The 22,147-nt window shown below is 39.1% G+C and overlaps 1 protein-coding gene across 4 annotated transcripts; it reads right to left on the reverse strand.

The window, feature by feature from the left end:
• Positions 1 to 4,055: 4,055 nt before the first annotated feature.
• Positions 4,056 to 17,928, reverse strand: nmrk1 (nicotinamide riboside kinase 1). Of its 4 annotated transcripts, none has more exons than XM_061899429.1 (8): positions 17,733 to 17,749; positions 12,376 to 12,471; positions 12,267 to 12,315; positions 11,344 to 11,512; positions 9,380 to 9,451; positions 9,198 to 9,304; positions 9,021 to 9,104; positions 4,056 to 5,234 (listed from the first exon to the last, which is right to left on the reverse strand). In XM_061899429.1, the coding sequence occupies exons 3-8, from the start codon at positions 12,304 to 12,306 to the stop codon at positions 5,116 to 5,118; spliced, it is 591 nt and encodes a 196-aa protein (XP_061755413.1). In that variant the 5' UTR covers positions 12,307 to 12,315; positions 12,376 to 12,471; positions 17,733 to 17,749; the 3' UTR covers positions 4,056 to 5,115. The 4 variants fall into 4 exon arrangements, with proteins under 4 accessions (XP_061755413.1, XP_061755387.1, XP_061755395.1 ...); XM_061899403.1 differs by having other exon boundaries at positions 4,063 to 5,234; positions 12,381 to 12,471; positions 17,733 to 17,928; XM_061899411.1 differs by having other exon boundaries at positions 4,064 to 5,195; positions 12,381 to 12,471; positions 17,733 to 17,928.
• Positions 17,929 to 22,147: the final 4,219 nt, after the last annotated feature.

Consider the following 22,147-nt stretch of genomic DNA (forward strand, 5'->3'; position numbering starts at 1 on the left):
TAAATATTGATGTTAAAGATTTCTTTTTTTGTGAAGAAATGTTTAGAATTAAGTTCATGAATCCAGATGGATCTCTATTACAATCCCCAAAAAGGGCCCATTAAGCTGAAATATGTATTTATAATTGAATCACTTGTTTATTTTCAAAAAGTTTTTAGTTATTTTTATATAATTTTTTTCCAAATAGTTCAAGAAAGACCACTACAAATGAGCAATATTTTAATTTAATGAATCAGAAACTGATGAAAAAGTGCTGTATTTGACTTCTTTATCTCCTTTTTTCAACCAAAAATGCTTTGCTCTGATTAGGGGGTACTTGAATTTAACAAAAATCTTCACAGGGGGTACATCACTGAAAAAAGGATGAGAACCACTGGATTAGAGTGCACTTTTTTACTTAATGATACTTTTCTCATGTGTAAATAATCACTGTTGCCTTTTTGTTGAATAGGGATCACGGTTACATAAAGTCAGATTCTGTTCCAAACAAATATTTAATTTAAATACATTTTTTAGGGGGGTGGGGCTTCGTTTGTCCACAACTGATTACAACATGTAAAACAAACATTATTGTAAGGATATGTGTGTTTGAAATTGACACCTTTATCATGTTAAAAAAAAACAAAGAGTTGGCCATTTCTACGGTATTAATGTGATTGTAAAAAGGACTGTTAGTGATCAAATGCTGATGTGCAAAAAACCTGTTTAGATCTTAGCTGCACACGATGTTTACTGTTGTTTGTTCATGTCCATATTACATATTAAGTGTTTGGATGTATTCATTAAATCAATGTATTCTTGGTTTTCAAAAAAGTGATTTAAAGTAATATGTTGATATTGACTCATCTCATCTGTCTATAATTTACGAGAATACTGAGATGCGTCAATACCAAAATATTACTTTGAATCACTTTGGCAACCATGACTTGTTTGGGGTAGATTACAGCTTTTTAAAGTACTTCAAAATGTAAACAGTACAGTATGTACTTTATTATCATATATGTAACTCTCTGAAGGGTAACCTAATAATTTATCCATAGATAAAATGTCAATATGATAGACATATTTATATATACAAACCCCGTTTCCATATGAGTTGGGAATTTAGGTTGGATGTAAATATAAACTGAATACAATGATTTGCAAATCATTTTCAACCCATATTCAATTGAATGCACTACAAAGACAATAAATTTGATGTTCAAACTCATAAACATTTTTTTTTGCAAATAATAATTAACTTAGAATTTCATGGCTTCACGGTGGCAGAGGGGTTAGTGCGTCTGCCTCACAATACGAAGGTCCTGCAGTCCTGGGTTCAAATCCAGGCTCGGGATCTTTCTGTGTGGAGTTTGCATGTTCTCCCCGTGAATGCGTGGGTTCCCTCCGGGTACTCCGGCTTCCTCCCACTTCCAAAGACATGCACCTGGGGATAGGTTGATTGGCAACACTAAATTGGCCCTAGTGTGTGAAAGTGAGTGTGAATGTTGTCTGTCTATCTGTGTTGGCCCTGCGATGAGGTGGCGACTCGTCCAGGGTGTACCCCGCCTTCCGCCCGATTGTAGCTGAGATAGGCGCCAGCGCCCCCCGTGACCCCAAAAGGGAATAAGCGGTAGAAAATGGATGGATGGATTCATGGCTGCAACACATGCCAAAGTAGTTGGGAAAGGGCATGTTCACCACTGTGTTACATCACATTTTCTTTTAACAAAACTCAATACTCGTTTGGGAACTGAGGAAACTAATTGTTGAAGCTTTGGAAAGTGGAATTCTTTCCCATTCTTGTTTTAGGTAGAGCTTTAGTCGTTAAACAGTACAGGGTCTTGTCGTATTTTACGCTTCATAATGCGCCACACATTTTCGATGGGAGACATGTCTGGACTGCAAGCGGGCCAGCAAGGTACCTGCACTCTTTTACTACGAAGCCACGCTGTTGCAACACATGGCTTGGCATTGTTTTGCTGAAATAAGCAGGGGCGTCCATGATAACGTTGCTTGGATGACAACATATGTTGCTCCAAAACCTGTATGGACCATTCAGCATTAATGGTGCCTTCACAGATGTGTAAGTTACCCATGCCTTGGGCACTAATACACCCCCACACCATCACAGATCCTGGCTTTTCAACTTTGCGCCTATAACAATCCGAATGGTTATTTTCCTCTTTGTTCCAGAGGACACCACGTCCACAGTTTCCAAATATAATTTGAAATGTGGACTCGTCAGACCACAGAACACTTTTCCACTTTGCATCAGTCCATCTTAGATGAGCTCGAGCCCAGCGAAGCCGGCGGCGTTCCTGGGTGTTGTTGATAAATGGCTTTCGCTTTGCATTGTAGAGTTTTAACTTGCACTTACAGATGTAGCGACCAACTTTAGTTACTAACAGTGGTTTTATGAAGTGTTCCGGAGCTCATGTGGTGATATCCTTTACACACTGATGTTGGTTTTTTATGCGGTACCGTCTGAGGGATCAAAGGTCCGTAATATCATTGCTTACATGCAGTGATTTCTCCAGCTTCTCTGAACCTTTTGATGATTTTACGGACCGTAGATAGTAAAATCCCTAAATTCCTTGCAGTAGCTCGTTGAGAAATGTTGTTCTAAAACTGTTCGACAATTTGCTTACAGTTTGGTGACCCTCACCCCATCCTTGTTCGTGAATTACTTAGCATTTCATGGAAGCTGCTTTTATACCCAATCATGGCACCCACCTGTTCCCAATTAGCCTGCACACCTGTGGGATGTTCCAAATAAGTGATTGATGAGCATTCCTCAACTTTATCAGTATTTATTGCCACCTTTCCCAACTTCTTTGTCACGTGTTGCTGGCATCAAATTCTAAAGTTAATGATTTGCAAAAAAAAAATGTTTATCAGTTTTAAATTCAAATATGTTGTCTTTGTAGCATATTCAACTGAATATGGGTTGAAAATGATTTGCAAATCATTGTATATATATATATATATATATATATATATATACACACACACACACACATATATATATATATATATACAAACCCCGTTTCCATATGAGTTGGAAAATTGTGTTAGATGTAAATATAAACGGAATACAATGATTTGCAAATCATTTTCAACCCATATTCAGTTGATTTCAACATCTACGGTCCATAATATCACCAAAAGGTTCAGAGAATCTGGAGAAATCACTCTACGTAAGCGGCATGGCCAGAAACCAACATTGATTGATCCCTCAGACAGCACTGTATCAAAAACCGACATCAATCTCTAAGGGATATCACCACATGGGCTCAGGAACACTTCAGAAAACCACTGTCACTAAATACAGTTTGTAGCTACATCTGTAAGTGCAAGTTAAAGCTCTACTATGCAAAGCGAAAGCCATCTATCAACAACATCCAGAAACGCTGCCGCCTTATCTGGGCCCGAGATCATCTAAGATGGACTGATGCAAAGTGGAAAAGTGTTCTGTGGTCTAACGAATACACATTTCAAATTGTTTTTGGAAATATTCAACACTGTGTCACCCGGACCAAAGGGGAAGCGAACCATCCAGACTGTTATCGACGCAAAGTTCAAAAGCCAGCATTTGTGATGGTATGGGGTGGATTAGTGCCAAAAGGCATGGGTAACTTACTCATCTGTGAAGGCACCATTAATGCTGGAAGGTACATACAGGTTTTGGAACAACATATGCTGCCATCCAAGCGCCGTCTTTTTCATTGACGCCCCTGCTTATTTCAGCAATACAATGCCCGGCCACATTCAGCACGTGTTACAAAAGCATGGCTTCGTAAAAAAAGAGTGCGGGTATTTTTATGGCCCGCCTGCAGTCCAGACCTGTCTCCCATCGTAAATGTGTGGCGCATTATGAAGCGTAAAATACGACAGCGGAGACGCGGACTGTTGAACGACTTAAGTTCTACATAAAACAAGAATGGGAAAGAATTCCACTATCAAAGCTTCAACAATTAGTTTCCTCAGTTCCCAAATGTTTATTGAGTGTTGTTAAAAGAAAAGGTGATGTAACACAGTGGTGAACATGCCCTTTCTAATTTGGCACGTGTTGCAGCCATGAAATTCTAAGTTAATTATTATTTTCGAAAAAAATAAAAGTTTATGATTAATATCAATATATTGTCTTTGTAGTGCATTCTATTGAATATGGGTTGAAAAGGATTTGCAGATCATTGTATTCCGTTTATATTTACATCCAACACAATTTCCCAACTCATATGGAAACAGGGTTTGTACTTTAACGAATATAGGATAGGATAGGTCTTTATTGTCATTGCACAAGAACAACAAAACTTTGTTTTCAGCACAAACCTGTTCAAGATTAGACAAACAGTGTACAGGGTTACAGAACAAGAACGCTGATGGGTCGCCATAAAAGATGGGAAAAAGGTAAACGCTGGGGAAGGATGAGTAAAAAAAATACAATCCAGACTGGGCTCCTAAGGGGGCCCAGTTCGGAGTGGGAAAAAACCTCCAAAGCAAAGCACATATACATATTACAACATACATCTCGAGATATCTAGCAACAGAGGGAAGGTAGTTCAAGGTCATGGTGGTTGGCCGCATTTGTTAGGCGATGGCCATCCATTCATCATTCCTACGGGATTTGCGTCCAGGGCGTTGGGTTGGGGTGGTTGCGAGGGGGTGGTGTATGTGTGGCGTATATTTTTTTTGTGTGTGTGTGTGTGTGTGTGTATAAGCCCGTAGTGTGTCTCTGTTCCGCGGCCTTGATGTATTGTCCGCCTGGTCCAAAGTCAACAACAACAGGTGTGTGTCCATGAGAGACAAAAAGGGAGTTTTTTATGTGTCTTCGCTGGAGTGTTCTTCGGGAGAGTCTCGAAGCCAGGGAAACAATCCAAGTAAGAATGATTTTGTATGTGAGTGAAAATAATATTTGCTTTTCACTGTAAATTGTCTATGACTGGTCCTCAAAACCTGCGGGGTAGACAGTCCGATGTAATCCACAGTTCTTCCTGCATCCTCCAATCTTTTGTGGCAGCTTTGGGGTACTTTGAAGACTGCATGCAACTTCCAATTTGTCGACAAACCAGAGCAACGCTTACTCCAATCAGCAGATGTCCTGTTGTCATAATTCCAAATAGGTGGATATCTTCACGTCCTCGACAGAAATGGGTCGCCAGGCACACAACACTCCTTCTTGTCCCAAGAGTCCGTCGTGTGTCCAGCAACAACTGCTTTGTCGCGACAGCAGGTTCCCCCAAACCCAAGATCTTGTCAGTTTTGTTGAGGCCAGTTAAATAGTTCCAATGTTTAGATTTGGAGAGCAGTGCAAAAAGAGGCAACAAGAAAGTTAAGACAAGACAAAACAAAGAAGCAAGCAGGAGAGATAAGGGAGAGGAAAGGGGAGCGTCCACCCTCGATGAGTGAATATGTCGGCTAATTGTCAATTGTACTAATAGTCATTGTACCTCATTGTTTTGATTAAATATTGTCTCCATTTTACCTGCTCCGATGTGAAAAACAAAACCCAAATAAAATAAAGTTTCCAGCCCAGAGCAAGCACAGCCAGCCAAAGTCATGCATAAAGTCATACAACAGAGAAAGATGATTAAGCATTGTTTATTGTTTATAATATATGAATATAAACTCCTGTAACTCCATGACTCAAAGGTGATACACACTTTATGTATCGTGTATCTGTTGAATCTCATTATTTGGATTAATCGGTCAAATATGAAGTAGAAAAGCCAAATAGAAAAGAAAAAAGTAAAAGATTACAAGAAAATAAAATTATAGTCAGACTGCAAAAAACGTAAATGTGTTCTATGGGATCCTCTATTTGTTAAAAGTACTTTATTTTCATATTAAAACTGTATTATTATGAATTTACCTTTTTTAAAACATAGTATTCACATTTTTTGTACAACTTGTTTTCTTGTAATATAACAAAATCCTTCAAACTTGTTTTCTTTTCAGTATGGCCCAATGTTACAACTTTTTCCAAACTTAATATTAGAACTTAATTAGATTGGTCTGATCTAATCTAAATCTGACCAAACTAAGTCTAAAACCAGATTGGACCAATCTAAGTCTAGGAGCATGAACTGATGCAACCTACTTGGATGAGCGGCGAAACATCTTCTGAGACAAACTGAACAGTCTGGTTGCAAATGATTGAATGTCCTGAGAATACAATGACCTGAACGAATGAGAACATCCATGGACGTCATTTAACACTACAGGTTTTTCCCCCAATATAATGTACTTTATTCTCATCATTGTACAACGTTGACTCCTTGTGTGAAAATACAACTTCATTTTTGAATTACAATATTATTCTTTTCACTAAATTAAAAATTCCCAGTAATTTTCAAGTTTTTTCTCATTAGTATGGGTCTAACAGACCTTTTGAATGAAACAACTGCACATATATTTTAAAAGACAAAACAGTAACAATTACAAATAAAGTTAGCTTAAAGGCCTACTGAAACCCACTACTACCGACCACGCAGTCTGATAGTTTATATATCAATGATGAAATCTTAACATTGCAACACATGCCAATACACCCGGTTTAGTTTACTAAATTGCAATTTTGAATTTCCCGCGAGGTATCCTGTTGAAAACGTCGCGGAATGATGACGCGTATGATGACGCGTGCGCGTGACGTCTCGGGTTGTAGCGGACATTTTTTTCCAGCCCGATCCAAGCTATAAGTAGTCTGCTTTTATCGCCTAATTACACAGTATTCTGGACATCTGTGTTGCTGAATCTTTTGCAATTTGTTCAATTAATAATGGAGAACTCAAAGTAGAAAGATGGAGGTGGGAAGCGGTGCACTGCAGCTGCCTTTAGCCACACAAACACAGCCGTTGTTTCCTTGTTTAAAATTCCCGAAGGTGAAGCTTTACTATAGAACAGAGCGGTCAAGCGAACATTGATCCCGACCACATGTCAACCGGCAGGTTTCGGTGAGAAAATTGTGGTAATAAGTCGGCTCTTACCGTAGACATAAGCGGAGCTTGCGTCCTGCTGCAGCCGCGTGGCTTCCCCTCAGACACACTGGCGGTCACCACACACTTGGCCACACCCCTCCCACTTTCATGTACCATATAATCTCACTAAAACACTAGTAACACAATAGGCAGATAAGGGATTTTCCAGAATTATCCTAGTAAATGTGTCTAATAACATCTGAATCACTCTCACTGCCCTCGCCTTTTTTTTTCTAGTTCTTCACTCTCATTATTCTCATCCACAAATCTTTCATCCTCGCTCAAATTAATGGGGAAATTGTCGCTTTCTCGGTCCGAATCACTCTAGCTGGTGGTGGCTATGATTGTAAACAATGTGAGGATGTGATGAGCTCTACAACACGTGACGTCACACGCACACCGTCTGCTACTTCCGGTACAGGCAAGGCTTTTTTATTAGCGACCAAAAGTTGCAAACTCTATCGTCGATGTTCTCTACCAAATCCTTTCAGCAAAAATATGGCAATATCCCAAAATGATCAAGTATGACACATAGAATGAACCTGCTATCTCCGTTTAAATAAAAAAATCTCATTTCAGTAGGCCTTTGAAACAAAGTTGTGTAGCTTTAAATGGGTTGTACTTGTATAGCGCTTTTCTACCTTCAAGGAACTCAAAGCGCTCTGACACTACTTCCACATTTACCCATTCACACTAACCAGCACCCATTAGGAGCAAGGGTGAAGTGTCTTGCTCAGGACACAACGGACGTGATGAGGGTGGTTATAGGTGGGGATTGAACCATGGCCACTCTCCCACTGCGCCACGCCGTCCCTGCTTTCCCCTTTGCAACAGTCACACTTTTCCATGAATTGATTCACGTGGACCCCGACTTAAACAAGTTGAAAAACTTATTCGGGTGTTACCATTTAGTGGTCAATTGTACGGAATATGTACTGAACTGTGCAATCTTCTAGTAAAAGTTTCAATCAATCAATCAATCCATCTCCATGTCAGCTACTGCTATCTAACCATCTAAAAACACATTTACACGTTATTTTGGTCCTTTTCGGTGCACAACAAGTCCAATGGACTGACTCCTTGAAAGCAAAGCTCTTCCCGATCACCAACAGGAGAAGACATTCGGTAAGAGAACAACCTTTTCAGTATTTCTCTGTAAACAAAATAAAATAATGCATTATTAAGAAATGCCAGCATATGTTGTATTATTCTTTTATTTTTCCATATTTAATGTATTGTGTTGAAATTTGGGGAAATGTTTATAAAACAAACGTAGACCCAATAATAAAACTTCAAAAAAGGGTCATTAGAATAATACACAAAGCGTGCTACTATGAACATACCAATCCATTATTTATAAGTTCAAATGTATTAAAATTTTCACACATTGTGTTTTTAAAAACAATGTAAATTACGTTTCGAGTAAAGAACAACAGCCTTCCAGCTTGTATTCTCAGGCTATTTCATTTAGAATGAGAAAACTATAATTTACGGGGATATCGATTTTTGAAATAGGTAGAGCGAGAACAAATATAAAATACAAATGTACTACAGTTTTAGGAGTTAAATGGTGAAACAAGCTCAGTGATGAGCTGAAGACATGCACTTCTTTGGTAAGGTTGAAGAAAACATTGAAAGGTGAAACAATTGAAAATTATAAAATATAATAACAATTACTTTCATCCCATTGATTTTTTTTTTTTTAACGTTGATGTTCCAGGCAATCTAATCTTCAGTGAAGGTATAAAATGGGCAAATATAAGCTTTGGCTTCAGCCTATTCCTTTTTTGGTCATTCTTTTTCATTTATTTTCTTTCGTTTGTAAATGTGCATAATTGTATACATATAACATGTACTGTAAAACTGATCACACAAATGGTTGATTGATTTGAATGATTATATGACCGAAATAAACTTATTTCATTCATTATGCATAAAAATGCACATATTCCGCTAATGGCAGCTAGTAATCTGATCATGTGCAAAAAAAGTGCTGAAGATGGAAGAAGCTACCCTTTGTAATTAATCACATTGAGAGATGTAAATGTAAATTGAGCTTACCTTTGCACCTCTTTATTTCTTGACAAACATCTTGATATACAGTGGCCAGTAACTCCTCCTTTGACCAGAGTCCATCCAGAATCACTGGCACACAAACAGAAATTAAGATGTCACACAAATAGATATCACTTGAAAAAAAACAAGAGTGCAAGAAGAAAATATGTCGAAGATATATACCGATTCCTGTGCACGTGCGCTCCATCTCCTGGCGGTTCTTCAGGTACATGGGCCACACATGTGCATCAAAGTAGCCTGGAGGATCGGGCGGCTGATACACCCTCAAACTTTGCAAAAACAGACTGTTGAAATGCTTATGCAAAATTAAATCAACTAAGAGATGAAAAAGGATTGAGTCTCACGATCGTCTTTCCTTGCATGTGTCATAAGGTATTTCCAAGAAGTACCTTTTGTCCATGAGCTCATTCAAAGTGCTGCAAAGAACAATGCATGAACTAAAAATGGGGATTTGAAATAGTAATAGTATTACAGTATCACACAAATGTGAGCATACTATACAATAATGGCGTGTCAAGTCATTTTTAGTGGATAGTATATCAGTTGGAACTATACAAGCTGTACATTAACCCCCCCCCCCCAAAAAAAATTACATATTTTTAGTATTGTCCTTTGAAGGTATACTGTAATAAATATGCCTGCTAAAATGTAAGCGGTCTACTCACTATTGTGAGATACCGCTAATACACTAAAGCTGAATAAAAAAATGTTATTAGATGAGGTTAACATTACAAAAAAACCGAACACTGTTAATTTTCCCATTTTAACATTAAACTGTCAAAATAGTTCATATAAGTCATGTAAAAAAGGATATTGGTAGGGCTGTGAATATTTGGGTTTCCCACGATTCGATTCAATATCGATTCTTGGGGTCACGATTCGATATCGATTTTTTCGATTCAACGCTATTCTCGATTCAAAAACTATATTTTTCCGATTGAAAATGATTCTGTATTCATTCAATACATAGGATTTCAGCAAGATATACCCCAGTCTGCTGACATGCTAGCAGAGTAGTAGAATTTTTTTTAAAGCTTTTATACTTGTAAAGGACAATGTTTTATCAACTGATTGCAATAATGTAAATTCGTTTTAACTATTAAACGAACCAAAAATATGACTTATTTTATCTTTGTGAAAACATTGGACACAGTGTGTTGTCAAGCTTATGAGATGCGATGCAAGTGTAAGCCACTGTGACAATATTGTTCTTTTTTTTTTTTTTTTTTTATAAATGTATAATGATAAATTCAATGAGGGATTTTTAATTACTGCTATGCTGAAATTATAACTAATGTTGATACTGTTGTTGATGATATTAATTTTTGTTTCACTATTTTTGGTTTGTTCTGTGTCGTGTTTGTGTCTCCTCAATTGCTCTGTTTATTGCAGTTCTGAGTGTTGGTGGGTCAGGTTTGGTTTTGGAATTGGATTGCATTGTTATGGTATTGCTGTGTAGTGGTTTGTTGGATTGATAAAAAAATAAATAAAACATAAAAAATCCATCCATCCCTTTTCTACCGCTTATTCCCTTTTGGGGTCGCGGGGGGCGCTAGCGCCTATCTCAGCTACAATCGGGCGGAAGGCGGGGTACACCCTGGACAAGTCGCCACCTCATCGCAGGGCCAACACAGATTGACAGACAACATTCACACTCACACACTAGGGCCAATTTAGTGTTGCCAATCAACTTATCCCCAGGTGCATGTCTTTGGAAGTGGGAGGAAGCCGGAGTACCCGGAGTGAACCCACGCATTCACGGGGAGAACATGCAAACTCCACACAGAAAGATCCCGAGCCTGGGATTGAACCCAGGACTGCAGGACCTTCGTATTGTGAGGCAGACGCACTAACCCCTCTTCCACCGTGAAGCCCCAAATAAAAAAATCGATAAAAAAAAAAAAAAAAGAGAATCGATTCTGAATCGCACAACGTATTCGAATCGATTTTTTCCCACACGCCTAGATATTGGTATCACTTATAAATAATATACTTTAATTGCGTGACTCCCCCCGGGTACTCCGGCTTCCTCCAACCTTCAAAAGACATGCACCTGAGGATAGGTTGATTGGCAACACTTAATTGGGCCTAGTGTGTAAATGTGAGTGTGAATGTTGTCTGTCTATCTGTGTTGGCCCTGTGATGAGGTGGCGACTTGTCCAGGGTGTACGCCGCCTTCTGCCCGATTGTAGCTGAGATAGGCTCCAGCACCCCCGCGACCCCGATAGGGAAAAGCGATAGAAAATGGATGGATGGATTTATTAAATGTTGCAATTGTAGTATTAGCTGCCATAAAAAAAAGTTTTACCTATGATTGAATATAAGGAAGCCCTCAATAATCAGCACAAACACGTCACCAGCTGATGATGCCGTAGTCTTCTCCTGGCCCAGATGTGCTTTCCTGAGGAGGGTCTCAGGATCTCTTTGCCAGGCTTCTACCTTGCTCATCATGGTGTCCATGTGGAGAGCATCAAGAGCTGGACGACATCACCAGAACACATTGTAATTGGCTTTGTACTGAATATCTTAATACAGTGTACAATATGTATCTGATTACCTTAAAAGGGACCTATTATGCAAAACCAACTTTTCTTACTTTATTGGTACTTGTTTTGTGTATTTGGGATCTGCATAAATCCAGAAAATGTTTAATTAACCCATGGACGCATCGTGGAGATGTTTACAAAATATTTTGCCTTTCTTCATACTTCCTCCAAAATTACCTGTTTACAATTTGCCCCATTTGGGACGTTTTTCCCATTGATGACATCGGCGGTTATCTGCATATACTGTATAGTTAAGTTTTACCTAAGAGCTTTGCGCGAGTCCCAGTGCTATTGTAATCAATATGTTCCTTATTTTTCTTTATCCTTTTGTTGTTGTCAGACTGGCTCCTACGTACACATGCATCCTCCGCTGTTGCCATTTCTAATACAAAGCAGTGTATAGACTAACTTATATCTGTCAGTAGAGTCGATATAAAAACTAAAACATGGTTGACAGTGGAGAAGACTCAGTCGAAGAAGGGGCTTGTGTATAAGATGGCCCACTAAACGGCGCATCCTAAAGGAGACAGAGAGTGGCTTGAAGATGGTTTGTAAACATAATCCATAAAGCATTTTTAACAGAGAACTACCATTACATATAGTCCAAAAGGAAGTGTTTTAAATTTGGAAAACAAATCATAATATGACCTCTTTAAGTGCATTGTGTGAATAAAAATGTTCTTACTGTCATACTGCTTGAAGCCATTAGTGTCCACTGGTACCATGGAATCATCCTGGTCAAAATGCACCATGAGCACGCGTTAACAGTCTATAATAAATGACAGGAAACATACCTTACCTTGAAAAATTCATCTTGTGCAATGATGCAGCTATTGGGGATCATCTCTTGTAGGGTCTTGGAAAGAGTGGATTTTCCTCCATTGGTCACTCTAAATGAGAAAACCCGTAAAGCTAATGCATACTATAAAACACACGTATTGAGCTGCTTTGCATTCAAGCACCCAAAATTGTGCAATCTCTATAAAATTCTTTAATCTGTACAAAAATGACTATTGTAATGTTACAAAGGACTTAAAGTTAGTATTATTTGCAGATGATACAACTGCATTTTGTTCAGGTTAGAACACACAGAAGATAATACAAATAATAACGGAAGAAATGAACAAACTAAAAAGATGGTTTGAAAAAAACAAACTCTTTGAATCTCAGTAAAAATAATATAATGCTATTCGGTAACAGTAGACTCCTCTCTGAGCTGCCACCTTATCGTGGTAGAGGAGTTTGCGTGTCCCAATGATCCTAGGAGCTATGTTTGGCTTTATTCCTCCTGGTAGGGTCTCCCAAGCCAAACTGGTCCTAGCTGTATGATCAGTGCCAGAGTTTGGTCCGCATTGCCGGCAGTAAGTCGGACGCGTTTCCAGTGAGGGTTGGACTCCGCCAAGGCTGTCCTTCGTCACCGATTCTGTTCATAACTTTTATGGACAGAATTTCTAGGCGCAGTCAGGGCATTGAGGGTATCTGGTTTGGTGGCTGCAGGATTAGGTCTCTGCTTTTTGCAGATGATTTGATCCTGATGACTTCATCTGGCCAAGATCTTCAGCTCTCGATGGATAGGTTCGCAGCCAAGTGTGAAGCGACTGGGATGGGAATCAGCACCTCCAAGTTCGAATCCATGGTTCTCGCCCACGAAAGGGTGGAATGCCATATCCGGATTGGGGAGGAGACCCTGCCCCAACTGGAGGAGTTCAGGGTAGTCCGACCTATAGGACGCCACGGGGAAGACCCAGGACACGTTGGGAAGACTCTCTCTCCCGGCTGGTCTGGGAACGCCTCGAGAACCCCCAGGAGGAGCTGGACGAAGTGGCTGGGGAGAGGGAAGTCTGGGCTTCCCTACTTAGGCTGCTGCCCCCACGACCCGACCTCAGATAAGCGGAAGAAGATGGATGGATGGTAACAGTAGAAGAGAAAGTCAAACAAATACAATTAGAAGGAGTAAATATTGAAAGGGTAAAAGAAAACACATTTTTGGGTGTAATAATAGATGATAAAATGAAATGGAAATGTGATGAAAAAAATATACAACATAAAGTAGCAAGAAACACATCAATAATGAATAAAGCAAATCATGCTCTAGACCAAAAATCACTTCGTATTCTCGACTGCTCACGAGTGTTACCATATCTGAGTTATTGTGTAAAAATATGAGGAAACAACGACAAATGTGTGCTTAATTCACTAACTGTGGTACAAAACAAATCTATTAGAATAACACTTTATGTTGGACATAGAGCACATACAAATCCTTTATTTATTAAATCACAATTATTGAAATTCAACGATTTGGTGCATTTGCAAACAGCTACAATTATACACAAAGCAAACTATACCCTGCTACCCATGAATGTAGAACAATTCTTCTCAACAAAGGGAAGAAAAATACAGGTGCTGGTCATATTATTAGATTATCATGATAAAGTTGATTTATTTCATTAATTCAATTTAGAAAGTCAAACTTGTAGAATGTATATATTCATTCCAAACAGGCTGATACATTTCAAGTGTTTTTGCCAAAAAGGAGATGATTATAGCTGACAACAATGAAAACCCTAAATTCAACATCTCAGAAAATTACAATATGGTGAAAAGGACAGGTATTGAAGACACCTGGAGCCACACTCTAATTAGCTAACTAACTCAAAACACCTGGAAAAGCCTTTAAATGGTCTCTCGTTTTGATTCTGTGTGACACACAATCATGGGGAAGACTGCTGACTTGACAACTGTCCAAAATATGACCATTGATACTTTAAAGAAGGAGGGCAAGACACAAAAGGTCATTGCCAAAGAGGATGGATGTTCCCAGAGCTCTGTGTCCAAGCACATTAATAGAGAGGCAAAGGGAAGACAAAGATGTGGTAGAAAAAAGTGTACAAGCAAGAGTGATAACCGGGCCCTGGAGAGGATTATCAAACAAAACCAATTCAAAAATGTGGGGGAGATCCACAAAGAGTGGACTGCAGCTGGAGTCAGTGCTTCAAGAACCACCACGCACCGACGTATGCAAGATATGGGCTTCAGCTGTCGCATTCCTTGTGTAAAGCCACTCTTGAGTAAGAGACAACGTCAAAAGCGTCTCGCCTGGGCTCACGACAAAAAGGACTGGACTGCTGCTGAGTGGTCCAAAGTTATGTTTTCAGATGAAAGTAAATTTTGTATCTCCTTTGGAAATCAAGGTCCCAGAGTCTGGAGGAAGACAGGAGAGGCACAGAATCCACGTTGCCTGAAGTCCAGTGTCAAATTTCCACAATCGGTAATGGTCTGGGGTGCCATGTCATCTGCTGTTGTTGGTCCACTGTTTTTCCTGAGGTCTAGGGTCAATGCAGCAGTCTACCAGGAAGTTTTAGAACACTTTATGCTGCCTGCCACGGACCAATTTTGTGGAGGTGAAGATTTCATTTTCCAACATGACTTGGCACCTGCACACAGTGCCAAATCTACCAGTACCTGGTTTAAGGACCATGGTATCCCTGTTCTTGATTGGCCTGCAAACTCACCTGACCTTAACCCCATAGAAAACCTATGGGGTATTGTGAAGCGGAAGATGCGAGATGCCAGACCCAACAATGCTGAAGAGCTGAAGGCCACTATTAAAGCAACCTGGGCTCTCATAACACCTGAGGAATGCAACAGACTGGTCGACTCCATGCCGCGCCGTATTGCTGCAGCAATTCAGGCAAAAGGATCTGCAACTAAGTATTGATTGCCGTACATGCTGAAACTTTCCATGTTCATACTTTTCAGTTGGCCCACATTTCTAAAAAATATTTTTTTGAAATAGTTGTAACTCATATTCTTATTTTCTGAGATAATGAATTTGGGATTTTCAGTAATTGTCAGTACTAATCATCAAAATTTAAAGAAATTAACATTTCAAATATATCACTATGTGTGTAATGAATTGATATAATATGTAAGTTTCACGTTCTGAATATAATTACTGAAATAAATCAACTTTTTCATGATATTCTAATAATATGTACAGCACCTGTATAACCTTAGACGAAAATCTCAATTAAAACATTTGTATGCCCGTACGACACTTAAAACCTTTAGTATATCAGTATGTGGAGTTAAATCCATCCATTTACTACCACTTATTCCCCTTTGGAGTCGCGGGGGGCGCTGGTGCCTACCTCAGCTACAATCGGCGGAAGGCAGGGTACACCCTGGCCTGGACAAGTCGCCACCTCATCGCAGGGCCAACACAGATAGACGGACAACATTCACACTCACATTCACACACTAGGGCCAATTTAGTGTTGCCAATCAGCCTATCCCCAGGTGCATGTCTTTGGAAGTAGGAGGAAGCCGGAGTACCCAAGGGAACCCACGCATTCCAAGGGAGGACATGCAAATTCCACACAGAAAGATCCCGAGCGCGGGATTGAACCCTGACTACTCAGGAATTTCGTATTGTGAGGCAGACGCACTAACCCCTTTTCCACCGTGAAGCCCCATGGAATAGGTTAACCAAAGAAATCAAACAAAGCACCAATATGATTCAGTTTAAAGGCCTACTGAAATGAGATTTTCTTATTTAAACAGGGACAGCAGGTCCATTCTATGTGTCATACTTGATCATTTCGCAATATTGCCATATTTTTGCTGAAAGGATTTAGTAGAGAACATCCACGATAAAGTTCTCAACTGGAGAAAAGCCCTGCCTCTACCGGAAGTCGCAGACGATGACGTCACATGTTGAGGGCTCCTCACATATTCACATTGATTTTAATGGGAGCCTCCAACAAAAAGTGCTATTCGGGCCGAGAAATTGACAATTTCCCCATTAATTTGAGCGAGGATGAAAGATTTGTGTTTGAGGATATTGATAGCGACGGACTAGAAAAAAAAAAGAAAAAAAAGTTTTGAAAAAAAACGCGATTGCATTGAGGCGGATTCATATGTTTTTAGACATATTTACTAAGATAATTCTGGGAAATCCCTTATCTATCTATTGTGTTGCTAGTGTTTTAGCTCAGCTGATATCCGGCAGGAAGCGACTTTTTAACCACAATTTTCTCACCAAAACTTGCTGGTTGACATTTGGTTGGGATCCATGTTCGCTCTGATCCATAGTAAAGTTTCACCTCAGTGAATTTTAAACAAGGAATGACCGTTTGTTTGTGTGGCTAAAGACTACAGCTTCCCAACTCTGTCTTTCTACTTTGACTTCTCCAATATTAATTTAACAAATTGCAAAAATTTCAGCAACAGAGATCTCCAAAATACTGTGTAATTATGCCGTTAAAGCAGACGACTTTTAGCTGTGTGTGTGCGCAGCGCTCATATTCCTAACAGCCCGTGACGTCAAGCGTATTCGTCATCATTATGCGACGTTTTAAAGAAAAAACTCCCTGGAAATTTAAAATTGCAATTTAGTAAACTAAAAAGGCCGTATTGGCATGTGTTGCAACGTTAATATTTCATCATTTGATATATAAACTATCAGACTGCGTGGTGGGTAGTAGTAGGTTGCAGTCGGCCTTTAAGAGACTGTTCAGACTACAAGTGTTCACAAAGGACACAGAACAAGAATTATGATGGACATCTTGAACCCTTTTTTTGTTTTTGCTATTAAAACCAAGATTATATATGTACTTAATATTTGTTTGCTTACTATGGTATATTAGTTATTTATTTGTTCACTGTTCTCTTACAGAGAACAAGTAAAAGGGATACAATTGCTATGTTATGAAAAGGGGTAAGATTAAATAAGCACTGCTTCTTCCTACTCCTTTTCCTACTCCTTTTCGGACGTGTTGTAATGAAACAACTGGAAATATGTGATGCATTACATTGTATCATAAGCATGTTCGAAATGAACTGAACGTTTGTCACATGCTGTGACCTGATTATCAAGATTTAACGGTGCCCTACGGTAACTTTCTTTTAAAACCTCCAACGTTTTCCCATGCATTTCAACTTAACCATTCCCATTTCAACAACCACGAATTGATTAACGTGGACCCGACTTAAACAAGTTGAAAAACTTATTCGGGCGTTACCTTTTAGTGGTCAATTGTACGGAATATGTACTGTACTTTGCAATCTACTAATAAAAGTATCAATCAATCAAATTTTCATGCAGGGTTCAATTAATGCAAAAATAGGTAAAGACACTCGTACTTACCCACCCACTCCTACAATTAGTGTCTTCATTTCAGCTCGCAAAGGTCGCTTTAGACGTCAAACATTAGTCTGTTATGCTAGAGAAACCAACAAAACCCTAATATTAAGCACATTTTACAACTTTGAACGTTGAGGAGGTGTGTGGCTTCATAGTTAGTCCCTAAGCATTTTGCACAAATCTATTCATACACTTCCGCCTTTCGACTTACCCCATTGGCTGGTGTGGAATATGACTGTCCAATGGGGAGAGCCATGGAGCTGAAGGGTTCTTTTTTTCTTTTTTTTTCTTTCTTTTTTGTCATGTAAAAGGGAGGTTTTTTTGGTTGGTGCACTAATTTTAAGTGTATCTTGTGTTTTTTTTATGTTGATTTAATAAAAAAAATAAATAAAAAATTCTTCTGCGGCCCGGTACCGATTGGGGACCACTGGGAGGGGGGGATCTTTTTTTCTTTCTTGTCATGAAAAAGGGAGTATTTTTTGGTTGGTGCACTAATTTTAAGTGTATCTTGTGTTTTTTTATGTTGATTTAGTTAAAAAAATATAAAATACATTCCTCCAAACGATTTATATTTATTATTTATGTTAGGACTAAGGTTAAAGTTTTCGTTGTATATTAGTGCGAACCCCCACCCCTTTTAAGGGGACAAGCAATATGCGCATGTGTAAAGTTCGGAGGACATGCCTCATTTAGCGCAAAAAAGTCGTCTGGTTTAAGCCAGGTTTCGCTGAGACCGATAACGTTAAGATTGTTGTCTCTGATGATATCATTAACTAACAACGTTTTGGGAGACAATGATCTTATGTTTAAAAAACCTATATTATATTAAAATAAAGAAATTCTTCTGCGGCCCGGTACCAATCGAGCCGCGGCCCAGTACCGGTTGGGCACCACTTGGGGGGGGAGGGTTCTTTTTTTCTTTTTCGTCATGAAAAAGGGAGTTTTTTTGGTTGGTGCACTAATTTTAAGTAAATCTTGTGTTTTTTATGTTGATTTAATTAAAAAAAAAATATTTTTAATTAATTCTTTTGCGACCCGGTACCAATCGAGCCGTGGCCCGGTACTGGTTGGGGACCACTGACATAAAGTACATCACTACATGTAAATATGAATGCATAATTTCTCAAGCCCTAGAAATGTGTATTATTATTGTTATTATTATTGTTATATTAATTCAGGGGCAGCACGGTGCGACAGGGGTTAGTGCATCTGTCTCACAATACAAAGGTCCTGAGTAGTCCTGAGTTCAGTCCCGGGCTCGAGATCTTTCTGTGTGGAGTTTGCATGTTCTCCCCGTGACTGCGTGGGTTCCCTCCGGGTACTCCGGCTTCCTCCCACCGCCAAAGATATGCACCTGGGGATAGGTTGATTGGCAACACTAAATTGGCCCTAGTGTTTGAATGCAGCTGCGATAGGCTCCAGCATCCACCGCGACCCCATAAGGGACAAGCGGTAGAAATGGATGGATGGATAATAAGTCAGCTTTTTAAAATGCAGTACAGGCGTTGTATTGCATTGCACGCATATCTATTAGAAAGCAACGGGAAAGTAATATGTAAATAATTAATAGCATTAGTCAATTTCAAATTAATCTCGCAAATCTCAAAGATAATATACATAATAGTATATACCGTCGTGGTCAAAAGTTTACATACACTTGTAAAGAACATAATGTCATGGCTGTCTTGAGTTTCCAATAATTTCTACAACTCTTATTTTTTTTTATGAACACGATGTCCACCTTCAAGCATGGTGGTGGTACCACTATGCTCTGGGCCTGTTTTGTTGCCAATGGAACGGGTGCTCTACAGAGAGTAAATGGGACAAAGAAAAAGGAGGATTACCTCCAAATTCCTCAGGACAACCTATAATCATCCGCCCGGAGGTTGGGTCTTGGGCGCAGTTGGGTTTTCCATTATTTACAATCTGGGGGGCGAGGGGGTAGGTTTGGTTGATATCAGCACTTTAGTCATCAACAATTGCATCATCTGAGAAATGGACATTGAAACAATGTAGGTCTGACTTGGTAGGATATGTACAGCAAGTAGTGGACATAGAGAGACCAGAAAGCATAAGAACAAGTATATACATTTTATTATTTACAATCAGGGGAGATGGGGTATGGAAGGGGGGAGGGTGTTACTCTATGGTTGAAGTTGCCTGGAGGTGTTCTTTTAGTGCAGTTTTGAAGGAGGATAGAGATGCACTTTGTTTTACACTTGTTGGGAGTGCATTCCATATTGATGTGGCATAGAAGGAGAATGAGTTAAGACCTTTGTCAAATCGGAATCTGTGTTTAACATAGTTTGTGGAGCTCCCCTTGGTATTGTGGTTATGTCGGTCATTTACGTTATGGAAGTAGTTTGACATGTACTTTGGTATCAGGGAGGTGTAGTGGATTTTAAAAACTAGGCCCAGTGCAAGTTGTTTTACTTTTTCCTCCACCCTGAGCCAGCCCACTTTGTAGAAGAAGGTAGATCTGTGGTGGAGGTCTAGAAGTAATCTGACTATCATGTTCTGGGATGTTTGTAGTCTAGATTTGAGGGTTTTGGAGGTGCTGGGGTACTAGGAGGTGCAAGCGTAATCGAAAAAGTGTTGAATGAGAGTTCCCGCTAGAATCTTCATGGTGCTTTTATTGACCAGAGAGGAGAGTCTGTAGAGAAATCTCGTTCGTTGGTTGACCTTTTTGATTACATTGGTTGCCATTTTATCACAGGAAAGATTAGTGTAACCTATACGTGCTACAAAGCAATGCACTAAATATATTTATGGGGTGTTATGGGCTAGGAACAGAACACTAGTTTCAACTCGTAGAGAGAGGCAGAGCTTGAATTGTAGTTTGGTTGACACCGTGTATTGGAGAATTAGTGATGGACAGCACATATATACACACACAATGAGTTGAATGGCCATTCAACATGAAAGTAATTTGAAGAGAAAAACACAAGTACTATATACATATATACAATTCCATTTAAACTAATCAGTGTCTCTGGATCTTCTTTAAATCTCAGTTCAGATAGTCGTTCTTGGGAAAAAAAAGGATGGCAATCCAGTCCATGTGCTGCAGGTAAAGTCATAATTGTAAAGGGTTGGCTCGAGAGCCTCCTACCAGCCCAGACAGAGCAGGTGGTGAGGTTCCTGGCTGGAATCTTCCAAACTTGATCCTTGGACTAGGTGATTATTTTCCTTAGCTCGCCATCAAAAAGAGAAGCCTGGCCTGTGTAAGAGCCAGAACCATTCTTATATATCCATGTATACACAAATCTTCATTAAATAACACAAAATTGCGTTATCTAGTATTCATAGTATATTATCCAACAATATACCATCAAGTATTCATAATATATTATTCAATAATATATTATCAATTATTCATAATATTCAATGATTTCTAATCCTTTCCTCAATATTGTAGGTGGTTTTCGGGAGAGGCGCTAAATTTCGGTAGTCTCCCGGAAAATCCGGGAGGGTTGGCAAGTATGCATTATGTTCTTTACAAGTGTATGTAAACTTTTGACCACGACTGTATATATATATATATATATATATATATATATATATATATATATATATATATATATATATATATATATATATATATCTCTTGAATGGATTATCCAGAGAATAGTGCTCGATACCGTGGTAGAGCGCAATATGTAGGTGTGGGAAAAATCACAAGACTACTTCATCTCTACAGAACTGTTTCATGAGGGGTTCCCTCATGAAAATCTCCTGATGATTGAGGGAACACCTCATGAAACAGTTCTGTAGAGACGAAGTAGTCTTGTGATTTTTCCCACACCTATATATATATATATATATATATATATATATATATATACAGTATATATATATATATATATATATATATATATATATATATATATATATGTATATCTAATATATATATATTATATATTAGAAATGCGTGGTTTGCGGTCTCATCCGCAGAGTCCGCGGATAAACCGCGGGTCGGGCGGGTGACATGACGAAAAAATAGATTTTAAATAGATTCGGGCGGGTGGCGGTTGAACTATTCGGAAATATATATACATAGTTAAATGTTATGTTGAAGAAGTTCATTTAGCCTACTGACGTGTATTTATAAATGGTTGATTGGCCCTGCGACGAGGTGGCGACTTGTCCAGGGTGTACCCCGCCTTCCGCCCGATTGTAGCTGAGATAGGCGCCAGCGCCCCCAGCGACCCCACAAGGGAATAAGCGGTAGAAAATGGATGGATGGATGGATATATAGGCTAGTAAGGTAAAGTGTTGTAACTGACAACTCTTGATGGTACAATCCATATAACACGTCACAGACAACGTCTCGCTAACATCACGTGACACCTCTGATGAAGGCTGCAGAAGCAAGGTTGCCCAAACTTGTCAGGTACAATACTTTACCTTACTAGCCT

Source organism: Nerophis ophidion, linkage group LG01 (assembly GCF_033978795.1).
Source record: "Nerophis ophidion isolate RoL-2023_Sa linkage group LG01, RoL_Noph_v1.0, whole genome shotgun sequence".
Classification (NCBI taxonomy): domain Eukaryota; kingdom Metazoa; phylum Chordata; class Actinopteri; order Syngnathiformes; family Syngnathidae; genus Nerophis; species Nerophis ophidion.